Source organism: Lissotriton vulgaris, chromosome 5, assembly GCF_964263255.1.
Source record: "Lissotriton vulgaris chromosome 5, aLisVul1.2, whole genome shotgun sequence".
Taxonomy (NCBI): domain Eukaryota; kingdom Metazoa; phylum Chordata; class Amphibia; order Caudata; family Salamandridae; genus Lissotriton; species Lissotriton vulgaris.
Genome location: NC_141693.1, coordinates 973650592 through 973668444, shown reverse-complemented (window position 1 = coordinate 973668444; position 17853 = coordinate 973650592). Strand labels below are relative to the sequence as shown.

Here is a 17853-nt window from a genome sequence, read left to right as displayed (position 1 = left end):
TGACAAATCACATATTTTGTCTCTCACTACTGTGAGGCCTAGTCCTCTCATAGGGTAGCATTGGGAATTCCCTTTTAAGTGTTTACGTGGTAATTCCTGATCAGAAAGGAGTAGTATTGCCATGTTTAGTATGTTCAGAATAGTGGTGATAAATCATGCTTACTGATGTAGTTGTATTTACAATACTATTTTAGAAATGCCACTATAAAAAGGGGCATTTCTCTGTGCGTGCGACTCTTAGTGCTTTGCAACCTGACTCCAATCCATGTCTAGACCTTGATGACAGCTACACTTTGTGCATATTTTCCAGACAGCCATCACACAGGTAGGTTTGTGTGTGACAGGGTTACATATGCATACCGATGGTCTTACTGGGCTGGGAGAGAGAGGGGCATTCATACTTTACATTTGTATAGGCTGTGTCCTACCCTTATGCAAAGTCGTGCTTTACCTCCTACTGATGTCTGGAGCCAGGGCTAAGGGTGAGAGAGAGTGTTGTGCACTTCTTCGGTTTCCTTTAAACTTCTACTTGAGCAAAGACAATTTTGAGTATAAGTACAGGGGCTCAGACCCCATGTTTTGAGAGCACTGCACTTTTGAATTGGGACTGAACCTCTGTCAGAAGGACTGCTGCGCTGCTCAGAGGACTCATCAGGACTGCTCTTCTGCTGTTGTCCTCCTGCCTGTTATTTGCAGGGTGGCCAAAGGACTTGTTGACCTACTGCCAGCTGCTCCCTGACTCTGTTCTACAAGGATACGGTGGTGCTTCCAGGAGAGATCGCCATTAGGATTGCTGATCTGGCTGTGCTGGTCTACCTGCCTACTGCTCCCTGCCGTGTATTTTCTCCCCAGTGTTCTCCCAGGGGCTAGAGTTGGTTAATGTTGCTTTGTTGCTCCCTGGTTTACTGTGTGCCCCAGGGCTTTGTCCCCGGAGAATAAAGTGTGTCTTTGAAACAAGTGCGCGGTGAGCGCTTTATTTTCTCTCAGCACATGAGGAGCGCTTCACTGTCCCTCAGAGCATGGAGAACACTTCGCTTAACTCCCAGCTCCCCTCCCAAGAAGCGACATTGCCGACTGTCTGGAAACCCTCTTGTGAGGCTTTTGTTGTTGGTGAAGCTTTATCTCTGAGGGGAGGACGCTGTGCCGAAGGCTCATAACAGCAGCACTTTTCCCAGCAGTAGCTGTGGGAGACCTATGGCAACCCAGAGCTCGCCAGGTACTACTGGGCAGACCCACGATTAGAACCTGCCACCCCATTCTCATTTAAGCGCCGCCCAACGTAGGAGTGGGCTGAATTCCAAAGTTTGCAGGTCACGGGTGCACCATGCATTCACGAGTGACTGCCTTTGTTGATACAGTGAGCAGAGGTTTCAGCGAGGTCTCTCCACTGAAATATTCAGCGTATGCACCCTTTGTGCAGGGAGCACACCTTTGGGTCATTCCTAGCCAGTGCAGCCCCAGGGGAAGTACTGAGGATTGTGGCACTCGTGTCGGAGGGACATGCTTGGTAAAACTCCTACCAGCCTGGGCCTTGGGATCAAGCCTTGATTGAGGTTGGGCTCTATGTGCCACGGTGACAGTGACCGCTCATAGCCCAAGAGGCACAGGGGTTCTCCCAACCCTCTGTTCATGTGGTTTTGGTTTCCATTGCTATAAAGGCTACAACCTATACAGCGTTTACATAAGTTTTCTGCCAGTATAGAAACTATAGCTTGCAGAGTATACATGTGGTGATTAATGTACTTCTGGTTACAGATCGTGATTCATGTGGTTTCAACCCAAACTGCTGCATTCATGCACTGATATCATGTATGTTGGTTTGATGCTTGTACTGTCAGGATAAAGAGTACTATCACAGGATTGTTCAATACGCACAGTATTTATGATTCATGCCAACTTGGTCTATTTTATGCACAATATACTGTATATATTTTCATATGTGTGTGGATTCTCTTATGATGTATTCCTTGTGTTACTGTATGAGTGTGTTGTAAAAACGCTTTACATATTGCCTCTGATAAGCCTGTCTGCTCTGCGCCTACCTACCAGAGGGTGAGCACAGGTTATCTTTGGTGTGTAACTTAACTTGTCCTGACTAGAGTGATGGTTTCTGCCTGGCTTAGGTGCAGAAACATCATTTCTAACCTAAATGTTTGTGAAAATATGTGAGAACTTGCTCTGTTTTGATTGATGAAGCTATGTCCCCGGGAGTCGTCTCCCCACCTTAAAAAGATGTTTGAGGAAGGACGAGACATCGGCTCCCTTCCACTTGATCAGCGGCTGGCATCTGTGGTCGTCATTCTTAAACCAAATAAGCCACCCAATGAATGTAGCTCCTATAGGCCAATTTCCTTGATTAGTACAGAGGCCAAGGTTCTGGCGAAATTACTGGCCAACCGTCTCCTTGATATACTTCCCTCTACAATACACGCCGACCAATCGGGATTTCTTCCAGGGCGAAACACAGCCCTAAATTTGCGCTGAGTCAACAATGTTCTGAGCAGACAGCCATATATCCAGGAAGACGCTGCTATCTTGTCCCTCGACGCCACGATGGCGTTTGACTCAATAGAGTGGTCCTATCTATTTGAGGTACTGCTTAGATTTGGCTTCGGGACTAAATTTGTCCAATGGGTGCGTCTCTTGTATACGGACCTCCTGGGCCAAGTCCGGGTCAATAACCACACGTCCAGAAGATTTAACCTCCATAGAGGGACCCGTCAGGGATGCCCCCTGTCGCCGCTACTGTTTGCGCTGACCCTGGAACCTCTTGCCCAGTGGATCCGCACTGACCCCTCCATCATAGGCCTCCGCTGGAACGACGAAGTGACCGACAAAATTTCCCTCTACGCAGAGGATATCCTAATTTACGTAGCTACCCCAAAATCCTCTATCAATAGTCTGTTTCACGTTTTGACTAACTTCAGAAAGTACTCAGGCTACTCAATTAATTGGGCTAAATCGGCTTTATACATGTTACATGCCCCCCGCGGATTCTCCAAACAGGTGGCTCAGGAGGGCTTCAAGTATTTAGGTATATTTGTCACTTCAGATCCCACTATATCTTGCGACCGGTACCTACTTGCCCCATTACAAAGACTACATAGCGACGTGGCACACTGGCGATCCCTGCCACTCTCCCTCGCAGGTAGAGCAGCCCTGTTCAAAATGTTGGCACTCCAGCGCTTTCTGTATGCCCTCCAAAACTGCCCCTTTCCGATTCCCCACTCCTACTGCAGGGCGGTGGAAAGCGATCTCCGCCTTCTCCTGTGGGATGGAGGAGCTGCCCGCATTGCCCTACAAAAGCTGACAATGAGCTGGTATGACGGAGGCATTGCACTCCCCAACTTGCGCCTTTACTACTGGTCATCGCAACTGGTGGCTACTAACCACTAGATACACGGTTCGCCCTATGATCCAGCCTTCCACTTTGATAAATACCAGACTGGACGGGAGGGATATTTCGGGGCCCTATACAGTAGGCCCAAAAAAAATAGGTACATTGGCCCCATGGCACACAAAGTTACAGTATGGCATCAGGCCACCGCCCGCTTAGGATGGTCAAACAGACTCACTAAAGCCACCCCGCTGTGGGCGTCGCAGCGGCTTGGTTCCCTCTGCTTCCAGTTGGGCTTCGACAAGTGGGACACAATAGGCATCTCAAAAATAGGAAACCTAATTCACAAGGGCAAACTCTTAACCTTTGCAGACTTACAGACCAAATACGCACTCACACAGACTGAGGCCTTCCGCTACCTCCAGATCAAACATGCCCTCCTCTCCGCCATCCCTGATCTGTCCTCCTTGCCCGAATCCTCCCCCCTGGAGGATAGATTGCTTTCAGAACCCCTCCTGACGAAAGCCATTTCCTCCACATACCGTAAGCTTTGCAATAACCTCCCAAATACATTTCAGCCTCTACGAGACAAATGGCAGACAGACTTGGGTGACCTGGAGAAGGACGAGTGGCGGGCGGCTTTGATGTCCCCTAGGGAGGTGGCGATTAATCATCGACTCAGATTGATCCAACTGAAAATCTTACATAGAACAATCTTTGCCTGTGACTCTATTAGCCAAAATCGGGAGGAGGGAGGATGATGGGTGCCTAAGAGGCTGCGGACAAACTGGTACCTTCTACCATATATTGTGGGAATGTCAAGAAATACAGCTCTTTTGGGAGGTGGTTGTCCGAAAAATGAGAGACTCACTGGGAAAACCCGTTCCTCTGTAGCCAAAGGAAATAACATCTGGGGAGCCACGGACTTGAACGATCTAGAGTCACAATAGGCTGCCTGGAGCTTCCTAATTGCTAAGCGTTCTATTGCAATGAAATGGGGTGCTGCTGATAGACCTCTGGTGGTGGGATGGATGGCTGAACTAGACAGGTGTATGTTGGCTGAAAAAACTACTTACAAACTACGTGGCTGCACTGCGAAGTGGGACAAAAAGTGGGGCCACTGGAACATCTACCGGGGTGAACTTTGTGACTCCCCCTCGGTGGAAACGTTGATTTTGCTTGACCATATCGATTGTACTTAGATCTTGACTCTGCAATGATTTCAATAAAAATTTATGTTAAAAAAATTAATAATAATTGGGTTTTGCAGTATAGTGCGTGGTAAAAGTCACGAAAATAATTTACTGTGGCACCAAGATACCTCCCTGTTGCAACTCTAGTGTCTTTGCACCGTGTGCGGTGGGCGTGATCCGCACAAACTGAGTCTCTGTAAAAAACGGAGTGAGGCTGTGTACTTGGCATAGCGTAACAGGGGGTGAGTAGATAGGAAATAATCAAAATGCCCACAGACGTTCTTCCATCATGCCCACTGATTCAAGTGGGTCATTTATAATGGGGGTACAAAGGGGTGGTTCATGGTCTATTCAGCGCAGGACTAGAGTCTCTGAGCGTCCATAGAGTCGCTGAGGCCGTTGTTTTGCCTCATGTTATTTGATGTGTAATGGTTGCCGTTTGGTGTTTTTTCATGTACCTGTACACTATTGCCTGTTTGTTCTAACAGACGCTCCAAGGAGCTGGGGGACACAGAGTTCGAGATTCGCCCAGGTTCACACAGTGGTTGACATTTTGTACTGCTGTTAGTACTCAGTTATTCCACAATTAGCGCGCTAACCAACAGAAACCACCTACTTTGGCTTCTGGCAAAAGCCAGCACTTTATTTCACAAATACGTGAAAAACTGGTGTAATTTTTCCCGGTGAGTCGTTTTTTTCTAAGAAGCTGTAATATGTATATATATATCTCTGGGGCAAAATCTGGTGGTTGTCCCACAGTTTAGACTATGCAGAGCTGGAGGCCGGTCCTTTCGAGTTCTGGCTGCCAAATTGTGGAATTCTCTTCCGCTCCATATCCCAGAAATGGATGAGCTCCTGAAGTTTAGGAGAGCTATCAAAGCGCTTCTGTTTCCCCATTCAGTTTAGTACTCTGTTCTGTGCGTTCTCGTCCTTGTATTGCTGTGTTGTATTTGGGTACTTTCTATGAAGCGCCGGGACGCCCCTTGGCTGGGGCAGCTGTGCGCAATAAAAGTGTTTTTAACATAACATAACAACATGTCTTCGACACTGCATGCATTAGTTGGCTCAGTTAGTCTGAGCATCAGTTCTAGCACGTGCTTATAGACAGTCCGGTGATAAACCTCTGCAAGGGCTTGCACTTTAATATACTGCACACCATGAGCTGGTAAGGCAGCTTAGCGAGTTCAGTGGTTGTTACTGAGATCTTTATGACTTGCAGGAAACACGATTGGGTCACTACTGGGCCCACTGAGTCTTTCACCATTATGAGATCAATATACCGAGTTCGTAAATGGTAACCAACTGTTACACCGTGCTACGGTAAAACTGTTGTAGACAATCCATGCGAAAACAAGCGATTATTATTATGTGGAGAATGTGCACAGTCAGTGCCCTTTATTTACATTAGCTGCTTTGCAAAATTCCAGGCAGTATATTTAGAGCGTCTGACCTAGATATTATACAATCTGTTATTAATTCCCCATTGCAGTTTGTAAGTAGGCCGCAGAAAGAGAACAATGCTTGTACGAGATCACACAGGGCACCATAGTAGTAAGTTGGCCTTTAAAAGGCGATTTGACCCTGTGCATTAGATATTGCCTGGGACCACATTTCTGATCTTGCCTGTCCCGTTTAAACACTGAGCCCTGATGTTTTTATTAGGCCGAATACCTGTCAAGAAACTGTGAAATTAATACAATGAGAAAAACAAAGAACATAAATTCGATCATATAACAAGCAAGACACAGCTCATAACAGGTACATATGAAGGTACCTGTGGCTACTGCGAAGCAGGTCATTGCTCAACACAGAGTTTTGCTCATGTATGGATGGAAAATTCCCTGCAAGGTGACGGATGTGCATCCATTGCACAGAATGCCCGAAATACCTAGTCGGATTTTTGGTCATCGGCGAACACTGGTCATGCATGTGTGCCATGACCTAGGCTTCTCTCTCTCAGTAATGGAGAGGGGATGTAGCCTTACGGCTAAAGCAGTCGACCTTGAAGCTAGGGAACTGAGTTCGAGCCTCTGCAGGGGTGCTCAACATCCTGTGATTCTGGGCAAATCCCTCAATCTCCCCGTGCCTAGCAAAAATGAATGTGTCCATCTCTTAACGAAACTGGTGCTCATGTAAAGTGATCTGATACCCGATGTCCCGGGTCTAGTTCGCGCTATATAAAACTCTTAAAGAAAAAATAAAAGCATTAAAAATGCAATAGGTCTCGCCTTTCACTAAGTTAAAGCCATTTGATTTGCTATACAATACCATTAGCAAAGCAAATGGCTTTAACTTAATCAAAGGCGAGACCTATTGCATTTTCAATGCTTGTTTGCAAAACGAACTAGCAGTGGTGTAGCTAAATGTACGGCCACCCAGGGCAGCCTCTTACTTTGTCGCTGAGCAGGGGGGGCGGTGGATGACTTGTAAGGGGCGGTGAGTCGGAAGTCGACAGACACGACTTTCTCACCTCTGCCGCCACCAAAAAGAGTGCTGCCCGGGGCGGACCGCACCCAAACACTCCCACCTAGCTACGCCACTACGATCTAATAAAACATAAGTCAGTTCACAAAATAAGTTTCTGGTCACAAAAAGACTGGTCCCAAATTGCCGCCGTTTTTTGCAATCAGAATAATAGTACAGTTGGCCCATGGACTGTTCTATAAAATAATGTATGGAATCGGAACCCTTTGTGAGGGTGATGACCAAAAAGAGGAAGATCGTTATAGCAATGTAAGAACGTAATTGCAGGCCGAGTAGTCGTCGCTGCGAATAAAAAAATAAATGTAATTTCACAGAAGACAGTTAGTGACAGCGGGAAAGGACTACATTCTTCCATGCTTAAGAACTTACGCCGAAAGACAGAAGCCCTTATCTGCTTGATGTGTAATGTGTATTCATGTAAACGTGTTTGGTTTTTGAAAGCCCGGCGAGCGCCTGCCTCGCTCCCTGTTGAATAGCTGTCTGGTAATTGTACTTAAGGTCTGGTTAGGAATATAATAGTCTGCCTCTCTTTCTGAAGGTTATTGGCTTAAACAAGGGCATCACATGCATTAATGAGCAGCGCATAAACAATGAGAGAGAAAAAACAGCTCAGTGTCCGCCTGCTTTCATCGTTTTGATTTTCAATTACTTCCATTGTATTACACGATGCAGTATAGCTTTCCTGATTCCTAATTTGTTTTGGTTTAAGGTCAACACAAGATCAAGTTCATCCCTGAAATGGTGGGCCCAATGTTGGAAATGACTTTAATTCCCGAAACTGAACTCCGAAAAGCCACCATTCCGATATTTTTCGACATGATGCAGTGCGAGTTCCACTCGACGAGGAGCTTCCAGATGGTAAGCAGAGACCAGTGATCAAATATATTTTTATGTCTGGCGTCAGCCAAGATCTTTTGTTTTTAATAACAAATAAAAATGTCCATAATTACGGTTTTTCAATAAGCCCTCTTCATCGATTGGTCTGCTGTACTGTCATTCATATTGTGCTTCCACCCACCACAGCAATCATCATGGAGCACATGGTTAGCTGACTTCCCTTTGAGTGGCACGTTCCCTACTGCACAATGTGCACATCCGCACAATGAGTAGTACCTGTAACTGCCAGGGAGAGCAATGTGTGCTTCAGCATAAAAAAGACATTTTGGATTTCGGATAATGTTTGTGGTCACATAATGTGTGCCTTAGTACAAAATTAATTCTCAAACAAAAAACAAACCTTGGCAAAGCCAAACGACCAGCAGCCAAAGCCAGATCTATTGGCTTTGCCCATGCTTGTTTAAATAATGTGTTCAGTTCGAGGCATATGGGCTGCAGATGGTACATTATGAATAGATCGCCATCTGGTGTTGGGCTCGGATGATTGCACTTTGTTTTTCTCTTGGAGAGTCTTTTGTATCTTGGTGACTCCTCCCTTGGTTGGTAGTGCGCATGGGCATCGGCTCCATCCTTAGATTGTTTTTTTCCGCCATCGGGTTCGGATGAAGATCGAGACGCTCCAGATCAACTTCAGAAGAAAGTGATTTTTCGGCGCGTATTCCCTTTCCAATTCGACGGTATTGTTATCGAACGCGTTCATTTCCATTCCGACGCGTTACAAATTCAAAATAGAAGAGAAAAACTTGGATCTACGTCGAAGAAAAGGAAGCCTTTCTCGACGCAGTCAAGCCCGGAGTCCATGGAAAGGACTCCATTCAAAAAATGTCCAACGTGTGGTGCTAAGTTCCCACACAAGGACCTACACGAGGTGTGCAACCTCTGTCTATCGCCTGAACACGAATCCAGGGACTGCGAAGCCTGCGCAGCATTCTCCTGCAAGCTAACGATTAGAAATCGCCGAGCTCGAAGACACGAGGTTTCCAGAATGCAGGCGGAGGCGATCCCGGAGCTGTTCGGAGACGAACAAATCGAGGAAGAAGAGGACCAGTCGGGGTCGGAAGGGGACCAGTCGGAGGTCGAAGAACTCTTTGAGCAACAAACCGTGAGTGACGACGTCCCCTTACCGAAAAACCGACCCCGTGCGGTAACGACCCCGCCCTCGGGCCCGGTCAAACCGCTGAAAAAAGTTTCCGACGCCCCGCCCTCGGGCCCGGCAACGAAACCGAAACTGAAACCGAAACACTCGGACTCCCACCATGTCGGATCCGAGAAAAGGGTGACATCGACTTCGGCACCGAGGCTACATACAAAGGAGAGCTCGGTATCGAAACATTCCATGTCGAAACATAAATATGATTTATCGCCCAAAAGACACTCGATACCCAGAAAGTCGGAATCGAGCAGACATTCGGTGTCGAAAACAACAAGATCTGACGATCGAAAACAAAAACAGCTCTCGGAACCAGGACCCTCGGTACCGATTCAGGAGCAACAGACAGATCCCAAACAAAAAATCTTGTTTATTGATCCACAAACTGGGAAAGTGGTCACGAAGAAGAGAAAGAGTGAACAGTCAGAAGATAAACCTCTTTCTTCAAAAAAGAGAACAATGGGGACGAATATAACTCCTCCTGCTTCTCCTCGTCCTAGAGTCACACCCTCTTCTCCTATTCCTCACAATAGGCCAAATATTCCTACACCATCCACACCAAGACCAGCTACACCTCAGTCAGATGTAGACAGTGATCTAGGGGAGGGAGAACCTCAAGGGGATGACGAAACTATCCCAGATGAGGAGGATCCATGGGAAAATTATGATGTAGGGTCAGATGAGGACAACGACCCAGAGCTATATCCCTCAAAGCCTTCACCACCTGATGATAACACAGGTTTTGTGCAGCTCATTAATAGGGCAGCAAAATATCACAAACTAGATATGCATACAGAACCTCAAATAGAGGATTTCTTGTTAGAGACTCTACCTAATGCACAGAGAACATCAGGTACTCTTCCTATGCTGAAGGGTCTTCTTACTCACACAGAGGAAATATTCGAAAACCCAGTGAGAGCCAGGGTGTTAAACCCAAGAATTGATAAAAAATACAAAGCGGCTCCAAAGGACCCAATATTTATTAGAGGGCATGTACCTCTAGACTCGCTGGTGGTCTCAAACGCTCGTAAAAGAACAAACTCATTATCTACAGGAGAGGCTCCTCCACCAGATAAAGAGTCGAAGTTAATAGATGCATCAGGCAAAAGAGTAGCATCACAAGCAGCGAATAGCTGGCGTATAGCCAATACACAAGCACTACTCGCACGGTACGACAGGGCACATTACGATGAGTTAGAGAAACTTCTCACACATCTCCCAAAAGAACATCAGAAGAAGGCAGACCAATTAATACAGGAAGGTAAAATAATAACTAATACTTCCATTAAGTGTGCATTAGACGCAGCGGACACTGCAGCAAGGTCTATTAACACTAGTGTCATGCTAAGAAGGCACGCATGGCTTAGAATCTCAGGATTCAAACAAGAAGTACAAACAGCACTACTGAACAAACCATTTGATCAGAAGACATTGTTTGGTTCAAGCACGGACGAGACATTAGAAAAAATGAAGAAAGATACGGAAACGGCTAAGTCAATGGGAGCATTGCAACAGCCAACACACAGAGGTTCCTTTCGTAGATCCACCTATAGAGGGGGCTCAAAGAACACAGGAACGAATCAGCAATCCACATCTTTCACACCAACATCACCCAGAGGTAATTTCAGAGGCAGTTACAGAGGTAACAACAATAAGGGTAGAGGCCGCGGAAATAATAACAACCGCAACGCCTCAACACCAAAACAGTGACTTCATAGAACTCCCCCCAGACCATATAACACCGGTCGGGGGACGTCTATCACAGTTCCTACCTGTCTGGGAGAACATCACGTCAGACAAGTGGGTGAGACAAATTATCCAACATGGTTATTGCCTAGAACTCACAGCTACCCCACCAAACATCCCCCCCAAACAGCGTCCAATGAGTCAAGATCATCTGACATTGTTAAGAGAAGAAGTTCTAGCACTTCTACAAAAGCATGCAATAGAGAAGGTCCCAAAAGATCAACAAGGAACAGGAGTATACTCTCTATACTTCCTGATCCCCAAAAAGGACGGGTCCCTAAGACCAATATTAGACCTCAGACCTCTCAATGCTTACATAAATTCGGAGCACTTCCACATGGTCACGCTCCAACAAGTACTCCCTTTACTGAAGAAAGGGGACTTTCTTTCTACACTGGATCTAAAAGACGCTTACTTTCATATCCCAATTCACAAAGCCCACAGAAAATACCTAAGGTTTGTGTTAGAAGGACAACACTATCAGTTCAAAGTCCTTCCGTTCGGTGTCACAACAGCACCGAGAGTTTTCACAAAATGCCTAGCTGTGGTGGCAGCACACCTAAGAAGACAACAAATACATGTTTTCCCATACTTGGACGATTGGCTAATAAAGGCCAAATCAAAGGAAGAATGTCTTCACAACACACAGAAGACAATTCAATTGCTGCACCACCTAGGGTTCACGGTGAACTACAAAAAATCACACCTGCAACCAAACCAGATTCAGCAATACCTGGGGGCTACAGTAGACATAGAAAAGGCAATAGCATACCCCAACCCAATCAGAGTACAGACAATGGTCGGGTTAATACAAAGATTTCAACCACAACACTCACTACCAGTACGAGTGTTTATGCAACTATTAGGCATGATGTCCTCCTGCATACTGCTAATACCACATGCCAGACTACAAATGCGCCCACTACAAGAGTGTCTAGCGACACAGTGGAATCAGGCTCAAGGTCAGATTACAGATCTGGTGTTGGTAAACGACCGGACGTATCGCTCTCTGAAGTGGTGGAACACAGAAAACATTTCCAAGGGACGGTCGTTCCTAGAGCCAATTCCACAAGTAATAATAACAGCGGACGCATCGCTCTCCGGATGGGGAGCGCATATGGACAGATACACAGTACAGGGGAAGTGGAGTGTGCAGCAAAAGAAACTGCACATCAACTACCTAGAACTATTAGCAATATTTCTAGCACTAAAAGTTTTCAAAATGCAAATAACAAGCAAAGCAGTCCTGATCAGAACAGACAACATGACTGCAATGTATTATATTCAAAAACAGGGGGGGACACACTCTCTCCAACTGTCCAGACTAGCACAGGACATATGGAGATGGGCCATTCCTCAAAAGATCTACCTGTTAGCGGAACACCTACCAGGAGTTCAAAATCAAATAGCAGACATCCTAAGCAGACAGTCAGAACAAGTACACGAATGGGAGCTGCACGACCAAATACTACAGCCATTCTTCCAAAAATGGGGGCAACCAGAGATAGATCTGTTTGCCAATCATCAGAACGCAAAATGCAAAGAATTCGCATCCAGGTACCCACACCAAAGGTCCCAGGGCAATGCACTGTGGATAAATTGGTCCAACAAATTTGCTTACGCGTTCCCTCCTCTACCACTAATTCCATTGCTGGTTCGGAAACTGCAGCAACACTCAATGACAATGATACTAGTGGCACCCACGTGGGCAAGACAGCCGTGGTTCACCACGCTGCTACAACTCTCACAAGTACCACATCAAAAGCTAAGGTTATTACCCATGCATCTTACACAGAACCATGGAGAAATAATGCACCCAGATCCCAAACAACTGAACCTAGCGATCTGGCTCCTGAGGTCATAGAGTTTGGGTATTTAGATTTACCACCAGAATGCATGGAAATCATTAAACAAGCAAGACGTCCTACCACCAGAGCATGCTATGCAGCAAAATGGAAGAGGTTTGCTATACACTGTAACAGTAAGCACATCAACCCTCTGGACGCATCCACTAAACAAATCATTTGCTATTTATTACACTTACAGCAATGTAACCTAGCATATACCTCTATCAGAGTTCATCTCGCAGCCATAGCGGCGTACCTACAAAACAGGCAACATCTGTCACTGTTTAAAGTACCAGCAATTAAAGCTTTCATGGAAGGACTCAAAAGAGTCATTCCACCAAGAAGACCACCTTCCCCAGTCTGGAATCTTAACATAGTGCTTACCAGACTAATGGGGCCACCATTTGAACCTATGCATAGGTGCGAAATACAATTCCTCACATGGAAGATGGCCTTCCTCATAGCTATCACGTCACTTAGAAGAGTAAGTGAACTGCAGGCTTTTACGATTCAAGAACCATTTATGCAGCTACACCAAAATAAAGTGGTTCTTAGAACAAACCCAAATTTCTTACCGAAGGTTATTTCAGCATTCCACATCAATCAGTCAGTGGAATTACCGGTTTTCTTTCCAAAACCACAAACAGTAGCTGAAAGAGCCCTACATACACTGGATGTTAGAAGGGCTATATTGTACTATATAGAAAGAACACAAACTTTCAGAAAGACAAAACAGCTATTTGTTGCGTTTTCTCCCACACATAAAGGCAATCCCATCTCCAAAGCGGGCATTGCCAGATGGATTGTAAAATGCATTCAAATATGCTACTTAAAGGCAAAGAGAACATTAACTGTTCCTCCTAGAGCTCACTCTACACGTAAACTAGGAGCATCTATGGCATTTCTGGGAAACATTCCATTAGATGACATATGCAAAGCGGCTACCTGGGTTACACCGCACACCTTCACAAAACACTATTGTGTAGATGTGCACACAACACAACAAGCTAGAGTGGGACAAGCAGTATTAAAAACATTATTTCAGACAGTTGCAACAGACACGGGCGACCACCGCTAGGGAGAGAACTGCTGTATAGTCTATTCATAATGTACCATCTGCAGCCCATATGCCTCGAACGGAATATGCTACTTACCAGTATGCATCTGTTCTTGGCATAGAGGGCTGCAGAGTGGTACATGCCCTCCCAGCCTCCCCGGAAACCTGTGTCTGTTCCAACATTATCTTATTTAGATACACTTACATGGGCACTCTTATCTGTATTCTACTATACTACTCCATCTAACCCTACTATGGCAAAACAATCTAAGGATGGAGCCGATGCCCATGCACACTACCAACCAAGGGAGGAGTCACCAAGATACAAAAGACTCTCCAAGAGAAAAACAAAGTGCAATCATCCGAGCCCAACACCAGATGGCGATCTATTCATAATGTACCACTCTTCAGCCCTCTATGCCAAGAACAGATGCATACTGGTAAGTAGCATATTCCTTACACTGCATTTGTGTAAAGGAAAGTCGATATTGAGCCAGAAAAGTATTAGAAATTCATTTTGGGTTCAATTTTAACAAATATCCTGGCCTACCCTAGAGTACTTTCAGTGCATTAAAACGGGGGGAGACTCTATGCCAAAATCAGCCCTGGCGAAAAACAATTCAAATCAGCACAAGCCAACTGGAGGAGCCAACGAGTAGAACAGGGCCATCAGAACTGCCACTAGAGGAGGCCAAGCTTGCAGCTTACCGGAAAAATGCCAGAGTGGCAGAATGCTCAGTGCAGCCCTCCTTAAATAGGATCACTTTAACAGATTTACAAGCTCACGAAATGATACTAGTATGGTATAATCTTAAATGTCGATAGGTGTTCTCAAAGTAGAGGGTTGTGAATGCATCCCTTCCCAGGTGTCCTGGTCCATGCACAACTAGCTGCTCCAATAAAAGAAAATCCCAGGTTTTTATTTGCATTCTAGAGCTTGTAGTATTACTTATCCCTTTATAAAACAAATCTGTTGTGCCTCTGGTGCACTGATGTAATATGAGGCCCTACACCATTGAGTGAAATCTGATATGCCGCCGCTGCACTGATGTAATATGACGCCCAACACCATTGTTGAGTGAAATCTGTTGCACCCCCATGGCACTGATGTAATATGAGGCCAGACACCATTGTTCATTGAAATCTGTTGCGCCCCTGGGGCACTGAGGTAATATGACTCCTGACACCATCATTCATTGAAATCCGTGCCCTCCCCCCCCCCCCCCCCCCCTCCCTCCAGGGCACTGATGTAATATGATGGCCGACACCACTGTTCAGTGAAATCTGTTGTGCCCCTGGGGCACTGAGGTAATATGACTCCCGAAACCATTGTGAAATCTGTTGCGCCCCCAGGGCACTGAGGTAATATGACTCCCGAAACCATTGTTCAGTGAAATCTGTTGCGCTCCCAGGTCACTGAGGTAATATGACTCCTGACACCATCATTCAGTGAAATCTGTTGCGCCCCCGGGCACTGATGTAATATGACGCCCAACACCATTGTTCAGCGAAAGGTCTGCAGAGCACTGCCTATGATCCCTCAGGTCGGATTGTGGTATGTTATATTGCATACAGTGGATTATTTCAGCTAGTGGTCAGTGCACCGTCCTGCCTAAACTCACTGCCCATCAAACGTGCTGCATGGCACACACCAGAGATTCATAATCCTCACTTGTCTGTCTGTCAATGCTTGTGCTATTGCGGTGCCCTCGTTCGCCTATACGTCCCTAATGGGCATCACACCCACTCTCACAGCGCTGTAAAATGGTCAGTGGCATACCCTGAGAGCTGTGCTATACATACGTTTCCAAATTCCTACTAAAAATGATTAGCTTTGTACAATAAACACAAGAATGCTATGATGCGCTATTTACTACTTTTGTAGAGTAACATTAATCCAACTTCACTCTTTAGGCAAAATTCAATGACAACCGTTCCATCTTTAGCAATTGCGAGCCATCTCACATCTGACCTTCTGCAAGGTATACACAAAACAGAATGGGCGTCGTGTTGTTCTGTATATATGAGGGACATGCACCCAGTACTTCCGAGAGCCTGGAAAATAACCATGAAGGAAACAGCGGTTTCCAGTGTGCAACAACTCAGTGTGTTGTAACTTGAAGGCGAAAACGCGTGAACATCGTACGACATGTTGCTAATAAACCGATTTCACATTTATACCGCTGGCGCTGCCCATCTTGTACTACAGTGTGATAATACTATTCAAATGAGATGTTTTTCGCACTCACACAACAGGAAATGTTCGTCATAAAGGAGAAAGCTCTAAAGCTGTGTTTATTCTCGGGGAAGTGGAATGTACACTGCGGAAACCAATATGCATTTTTCTAAACTTTACTGTTGATTGAACTTCTTGACGATTAAATGTTTTTTTTTTAAATATAGAAGAAAAAGAAATATACTTCAACACAAAATATTAGCAAGCAGTGTGTTCATTCTGTCAACATGCTCAAACAAAATGTAAACATAAATTGTACAGTCAATTTAAGAGCAAAAATAATGGAGAAATCTTGATTATCTGATTATGGCACAAATAAACAGCCCTTTTCTTGCCCAAACTGACTTTTTTAAAAGAGATACTCTTTCCACGGCACAGGGCCAGGTTTCAGCTGTCCCCACAGCAGGTTCTGGCGTAAGAGGGAAAGTGCACAATAAAAATCCACCTCGTGTGTGAGGGGTTCGTCCACGAATTACTTCCGTCTTGTAATCTCACTTTTCTAAATAATTTCTACAACAAATATTCCAAGAGTTGTATATTGAATCGATTGAGCCCAGTTTAATGGGCGTTTGAGATATTGTGAGCAATGTAATATAAATGTGTTGCTATTACTCTATTTGGACCACTATTTCTAATGCATATTGATAAAAATAAGCAAAGGTTTTGGGGAAGTGTCTCAAAAAATGCTCCTGATTGCATCCTATTTGTCAATTTTCCCACCAATGCGTAAGGATAATTATGCCTCTTAGGTGTATAGCCCCAATCTATGTTTCTCAGGAATGTGTTATCCAGTAGGAACAGCAGTTCGAATTATGCTTTATGGGAGTTGGCATCTGGTCTGACGGTACATCAGAATTTAAACATGAGATAAATAATGACTCCGAAGATATACCTACTTTATCGTCAGAGAATCTCAGAAAACGAGAGTCCTATTCTGCCCTGATCTAATATTTTCGCTGTAAATGAAAGCTATCCGAATGCCTGTGCTATTCACTGAAATTGTCATAATTCCTTTGCAAATAATGGATTCCAGATGTGCCCATTAAAATAGATCTATTTAAGAATGTGTTCACCAGGGCCAGAAATATTCTGTTTAAATTACATAATTGATGACATCATCCAATGAATGTGATAGTTTGTTTTATAGTTTACCAAGTTTTTCATATTACTTCACCTCATTTTGTACTGCCTGTGTCTAGCTAATGGGTGTGTTTACAAAACGCATGTGCTGCTAATGCATCATAGGTGTGTAGAGTTATGAACGCATTATAAATATTTGTATTGAAGAGCAACTCTGCGTGGAGGTGACAGCTGATGACTTGTGTCCAGTATTTTCCACAAAAGTTTTTTATTTCTCCTGAAAAAGTTTCCAACAGGATTAAGATTCTACATAGTAGATACTAAGTATTGTAACCAGCCTTAAGTTATTAGACAGAATTGTGTTAGCATGAGAATTTCTAAATAACGTAGACGCTGGTGTGCTTCTCTTGCTTTAGAAAACAGACTATCTGTAAAGTTTTCACCTTAGTATGAAGGCTGTAGGAAGTATAATTTTTAGCGCTTTCAGACCTGGGTTATGTTAAATGAATAGGGTCTTTTTTGACAAGTGTTGCATAGAGTGTGTACTGTTCTTAGTAGATACTTTTTAATACTCTGCAATGTATTTCCCATGAGAGTTTCACTGTCTGCAAACAGTGTAGTACAGAATAAACTCCCTCCATAGAGTAAACAATGTTTACATTACCTGCCTTTCTATTCATATCAACTACATTTCTAAATATAGGTTTGGTGACTGTGAGGGGTTTTGGTACAGATAAAAGCTGTGCATAGGAGAGCATTCATCTTGGAACAGACCTTGAGGAACCTGGCTTTCTCTGAACAGTTGTATACATTTGAACACCTTGTG

General features: G+C 44.7%; 1 protein-coding gene across 1 annotated transcript in view; it reads left to right on the top strand.

Annotated features, from left to right (window-relative positions):
- Nucleotides 1–17853, top strand: part of DOCK1 (dedicator of cytokinesis 1) — a 1358032-nt gene that overhangs the window by 1006098 nt on the left and 334081 nt on the right. The window contains exon 33 of the mRNA XM_086922569.1: nucleotides 7724–7872. Coding sequence (XP_086778695.1) covers nucleotides 7724–7872 — 149 coding nt within the window. The remainder of the gene's footprint in view (nucleotides 1–7723; nucleotides 7873–17853) is intronic.